This window comes from Trachymyrmex septentrionalis, unplaced genomic scaffold, assembly GCF_001594115.1.
Source record: "Trachymyrmex septentrionalis isolate Tsep2-gDNA-1 unplaced genomic scaffold, Tsep1.0 scaffold29, whole genome shotgun sequence".
Classification (NCBI taxonomy): domain Eukaryota; kingdom Metazoa; phylum Arthropoda; class Insecta; order Hymenoptera; family Formicidae; genus Trachymyrmex; species Trachymyrmex septentrionalis.
In genome coordinates, this window is record NW_017305451.1 from 920,910 (window position 1) to 926,973 (window position 6,064).

General features: G+C 40.1%; 1 protein-coding gene across 1 annotated transcript in view; it reads right to left on the reverse strand.

Moving 5' to 3' along the window:
* Window positions 1-29: 29 nt before the first annotated feature.
* The window catches only part of LOC108749324 (paired box protein Pax-3-B-like), a 20,100-nt gene continuing 14,065 nt past the window's right edge, over window positions 30-6,064 (reverse strand). The window contains exons 4-7 of the mRNA XM_018487933.1: window positions 4,326-4,466; window positions 2,277-2,672; window positions 1,043-1,227; window positions 30-878 (exon numbers count right to left, since the gene is read on the reverse strand). Of these exons, the coding sequence (XP_018343435.1) occupies window positions 297-878; window positions 1,043-1,227; window positions 2,277-2,672; window positions 4,326-4,466 (1,304 nt within the window). The 3' untranslated portion in view covers window positions 30-296. The remainder of the gene's footprint in view (window positions 879-1,042; window positions 1,228-2,276; window positions 2,673-4,325; window positions 4,467-6,064) is intronic.

Consider the following 6,064-nt stretch of genomic DNA (forward strand, 5'->3'; position numbering starts at 1 on the left):
CTATTCGTGATTTTCTGTACTTTGCGCACCGTAAAAAAAAAACAAAACAAAGAAAACATTTTCATCACGTCTGCACTCTTATCGGTCACAAATATATTAAAAAAAAAAAACTGGTGCAGCAACACACTTTTCGAACACTGGCAGTCGCTGATCCGCGGAACGTATGTCCAGCCAATGTGTTTCAAGAAAAAAAAAATTGCAATGCGGTCGCCGCGCGATTTTTGCCTGCAAAAACATCACTCCGGATTTGGAACGACCACGTCGCTCGAAATCAAAACCGAGATATCACATCTCGTTCAGCGATCGTGCTTCGTCAATTCCAACGGTTGTTGGTCAGTCCAATGATCTCTCCAAGCGACCGGTGGCGACGACGGTACATCCTGGTCGGAGTCTTGAACGTCGATTTCCTCGTCCTCGTCCTCGTTCTGATCCTCGTAGCGTATCCTGTGCGCCGATCCTGGACGCGGACCAAGACCGGATGATTGCCGCTGATCGTACACGGGACTGGTCGGTCTCGAAAGTCCGGACGAGTCGTCGCCCACGAGTTGACTGATCATCCGGAAGGCGCTAGGTTTCCTTTCCGGTTGCTTCGGTACCGACTCGTGCCTGTCGATCCTCTCGGGTCGGTCGAGGCCGGTGTCCCTGGCTGCGGAATTAGCGACAACCGCGCGGAACGCGCTACTTTCGCCGCCCATGCCGGCGATGGAGCAGCTGGACGTACGCTGGCCGATTTCCATAGCGGACGTAGCGGAATGCGGTTGCTGCGGCTGCGGCTGCGGCTGCGGCGGTGGTGGTGGTGGAGGCGGTGGTGGCGAGGATTTTAAGAGGTTCATGCGTTGGTGACGACGCCACTTTGCCCGTCTGTTGGAAAACCAAACCTAAGAGTCACGAGTTAGGTCGTTAGAACGCTCGTGATCAGGTCGGACAGGAACGACGACGCGGCTGTTGTCCGCAGGGTCTTCTCCAATTTATATGTTAATGTCGAATTAGACCCTGCGTCGTCGCATCGGCTCTTTATCTTTATCTAGTGGTAGAATCTCACCTGAACGCGGGCTTCTGAGAGCGACGTTTTCGAAGCGAGACGTTCGCGCGTGGACACACACGGGTAATGCGATCTCTCGAATTCCTTTTCGAGTTCCTCGAGCTGTTCCGGGCTGAAAGTCGTGCGGTTCCGCCGGAACTTTGGCTGCTCCGAGCCGTCTAAGCTCCCGTCATCGCCGTCGCCATCTGTACATTAATAGAAATACGTTTTCTATGGGCTGTGCGTTTCTCTGTACAACAGCCCAATAATAATAAATATTTTTTATTAATATTTTCTATATTGCTCAACTACCTGATGAAATTGAAAATGTGCTGTGTAACTTCGAAGTAAATACAAAAAATTGAAAATTTATATGTGTATAATAGTTTTTTACATATGTGACTGATATGAAATATATACGAGTATATTCTGATTTTTCTATAGGCAATATAAAATAATACATTTTAAAAGGTTAGCTGTATTTCTCGATACAGAAAATTGATGAATGCCGATTTGATGCAACTATGTATTTGATGCAACAATATATGAATACTGATAAACGTTTAGCAAAAATTGTACGAATATTAATTAAAATCGCCCAAACGTTAATAAAAATTTTCAACAATAAAAAATAAAGAAGAGATTAAAAACTTTCCTAAGTAAAAATAGTATGTTTATTGAAAGTCTATAAGAAATTCGCTCAAGTCTCGAATAGATGTTTCACTGAACTTTAAAAAACGTTTATCGAATTGTCTATGAGACTGAAATTTAAACATGGAATTGTTTACATAAGATGTACACAATTATAAAATGACATAGTTTTAATACATAGTCTCAAACCTTTTCATATAGTTTTCAAGATGTTTGTAAAGTGTTATCAGAAGATTCAGCAAGTGTTTGCATCGTGCTCCTAAACGGTGTAACTATCAATAAAATCTTTTATAAACAGTATAACCATCGACAAAACTCTTCACAGACAGATATGAACACAATCCTTCATTAAAAATTTCGCCATGGAGAATTAAACTACGTCGCTCTTTTTTCTTTCCCACTTTTCCTACTCCTCTTCATTTTCATTCTCTACGATTGATATACGCAAATCTGGGAACCTTATTAATTCATTCATGAATGACTCAATTCGATCATTGGGAAAGAAATAGAAAATCTACTTTTACAGAACTCTAGGTGTAGACGGTATTTCGTCGAATGTAGGATTGTCAATTTCGCGACGTCAAAGGTGTATCTCTTTCGTCACCTTGTAGATATCCACGAGCAATCGCGTCGGCGGCATGAAGTGCATGCTCGGAAGTGCCCGCGGACGCGGACGCGGCTGCGGCCGCGGCGGCGGCCGCACCGGGACTCAGGGACGGTGGCAAAAGCAAAGCAGACGCGGCGGCGCCGGATATACCGGTAGCAAGAGGCGGCAGCATCCACGGGTGTCCAGCTGCTCCCGGCGCCGGCCAGCCCGCCGGCAGATGATGGCTCGTCGTCGGATGCTGGTGCGAATTGAAGTACGGATGCGGCCCAGCGGCTGCGTACAGGCCGTAACCAGCGGCGCGCGCGAATTCCGCGGCCGCGCGTTCCGCCGCGCGGTTCCGCAATATCCGATTGATGCTGCTGACCGACGGCGCGGTCGCGTTACTGCAAACCCCTGAAACAGGTGAACGCCGACGTTGCGATCAACGCGAGTCGCGGAGGTATTGTTAGCTTGGATAATATGTTAGATAATATTTAGCAATCGAATATACGACGAAGATGTTGTTATAAATAGAGTTTTTCGCAGCTCCGTCATCGTCGATGCTGTAAGCAACTTTCGACGCTGATGATCTTTAAAGTGAAATTTTTTTCAATCGCGATCCAATCGTAGACTTTATCCAGCATAAAACTGGCAGCGAGTGCAAAACGTTTGGAATGCTACTGCAATGTTACTAAGACATTGCAAGCACGTGATCTGTTCTGTATAGAGTGCGTTAATATTACGTCAAAACTAAAAGTAATATACATCATTATTACGAAGGAAATACTATTCTTTATGAAAAATACAAAATGCAGGTAATTACAAAAAGATATACAAAATGTTGCTTCGATTTTGTATTTGTATGTCAAATATTTGTATCTCAATAAAACATATCCAATGTATAATATACGTCAACCATGCACGTATTTCCGGACTCTTCTAGAGAGAGAAGTATAGACGGTCTTATTTGTATTGTCAGTTGTTATCTATAAGATTTATAGTTGCAGCAAAAGGTATACTATATATCAAAGTTTACTTATTATAATGATAATCGTGTTAGCACGAATGCTTCGAGAATGGTATGTGTGTCAAGAAGTAAGGTCGCAGAAACGCGTTTCTTAATTCTTTCGTTAAATTATACGTTACTCATACGTGCGTCTGTAATCATGGACGGTGCATTCGCATGGCTTACAGAGGACGAGCATAATTAAGTAAGGAACACGCTAGTTTATGCATCGCGCTAGCACTTGACGTTATGACTAAGCGTGTTCTAAGAGATACACTGCGAAAAATCTTAATCAATGTTAATGCGAGTCAAGTTGATCAATCTTTTAAACGTTTTCGCTTCATAATTATTACGTTATCGTATTCATCGTAAAATAATCGATTTACAAATTATTATCTCCCTTTTTGCAAATAATTTTTTAATGCGATATATGGCTCATACATTTTTCATCTTTTAGAAGTATTAACCTGTAATTGAAATGTATAGGTCTTAATGATTCTATAACATTTTCTTAATTTTTAAATAGTGTAATAATTTGGTATAATTTGGGTTTCGAAATGTTATCTTTCACATTTTTTTTTTATTTCCGTTCACAAAAATTGTTCTAATTATGGTATATTTATGCTAAGTCCAAATGTTGCAATTTTTTATATACATAGTCGTAAATTTAAAAACCTTTTAAACTAATAACAAAAAACTTTAATGGATCTCGAAGATCCATATGTTTCCTTAACATCACAAAAAATGCGCATTCCTGTTAGAAATTAACCATAAATTAATATAAATATTTGGAGCTATACTAAATCATAAATTGCTTGTTTCAACTTCCAAGTTTACTAGTAATGTAAATATTAATTTCGTTATGGTGTTATGTTAGACTCCTATAAACTGCCCCTATTTTCATTTGTGTTATTTTTCCTGAAGGCCAATGTATTTAGAAAACTATTCGCACATAGTACAAAATTCGAAAAATTTCGACTGATGTCATCCGTCTTGCGGGAGTGTGACTTGTGGGAAATATATCCTTCCAATAAGTGTCAATATGGCAGTTATTATCTTACCTTCGGAGATTAGCCTCTCCCGGATTTCCCAAGCAAAGATAGTCGGGTTCTCCCTTTTATATTGTTCAATCTTAGCGACGACAGCCGGTGTCGCTACTTTCGGCTTACTGCCACCGATCAGACCCGGTGGGCGCAACGTACCTGAAACACGATAAAATGGGGCTTCAAGGACACGGTGCATTGGCAAAACTCCTGACCCTCGATAAAATCGCTCGTAAATGGCGCCGCGGCATGACACATTTATATTTTGCCCTATTCGGCAGCTCGGCCATGCCAAAAGAGCTCGCGGAGCTCTCCGTAATTCCCGAAAATCACGCGATGCACGCGCCTTGGGATCCGAATGTATCTTTCACAGGCGTGATTGATGTGAAAAGAGTGATAATTGTAACATTGTGCATTATAATTGGACTGTATATTAAATGTAATTTGTTCCATTCACGTAAGCATTCGATATCGCGTTAGATACTGTTCCATACAAGGCGCATTCGGAATGTCTTACGCCCGTTTCTTACCAACGTAAATTAATTTCAGTCTCGGTTTAACTTACTTCATCTTTTTCTAAAAGTTAGAAAAACATAAAGAGTAAATTGAACTGAGATTATTAAAATGAATTATACATTAGTGGGGAATCGAGTATTAGTCTTTTAAGATATATAAACAACTTTGTAATGTGTATAAGGAACATAAAAAAAGAGGGAAAATATAAATGACAGCATATAATAGTGCAAAAGTCATGGCAATCATCGCAATATAATGCTTAACATCGCGTGCTACCGGCAAATGGATATCATCCTATCTTCGTATATCTGGGTGGATTCATAATGCGGCAATTAGGATGCTTACATAATATATATCGTGATATAAGAAAATTATCTGCACACGTGTAGCCACTGCGCGTTAGCTTGTGATAATTTTTAGTGTTATTATCGCGCGCTTAAGAGTTAAATTGCATGCTTAGAGCAATTAATGTAAGTGCTTCTTATAAAAATCATAGTTTACTGGATAGCCGCTCTTCCTCACTCCCTCTCTCTCTTTTCCTCTCTTTCTCTCTCTTTCTCCCCTCTCGTTCCTCTCTTTTAAACTTATGGGGACATTTATTTTAAATAAAACGTTAAAATATCGGTCACAGGTAAAAAATACGTGTATTTTAAGTCTATCGTTTAGACTCACCGCTGTCATATATTCCATAGAAACCGAAGTTATAATTTGCTACTCGTGGGAAAGACAATGAGCAACGCAGCAGTCAATTAGTCATGAATTAATTAGTACCTACAAGTGAATGCTAAGACGCGCACAGCTCCATAAGCATATATATCATAAGTACGAAAAGGTTATGCACATCATCGATTGCATGTTGTTGATACCGTAAAAGACGTACAAACGATACATTCTAACGAATCAAATTTTAATCAATTAAATATTTTATAATACATAAAATTTTATAATATTATAAAACGTTTCGTACGAAAAATGGATCGTTTTAAAAGTAAATTTTATCATTATTGAATATATATATATATCGTTCTTTCCATGTGCATTATATTAGAAAATTCCTCCTTTCTTTGTCAATGTGTTACGCTATCGCTAATAATATGTATTCAAAGTTGTATACGTTGCGCTTAAGATATACCGCGTGTCCGCCGTTTTTGCCCCGTTTCTCGCGAGCGACACGATATAGAAGCGAAGAAACGAAAGTCACGCTCGCGTGCTAATATCAACGTCAACCATCGGGCGTAAAG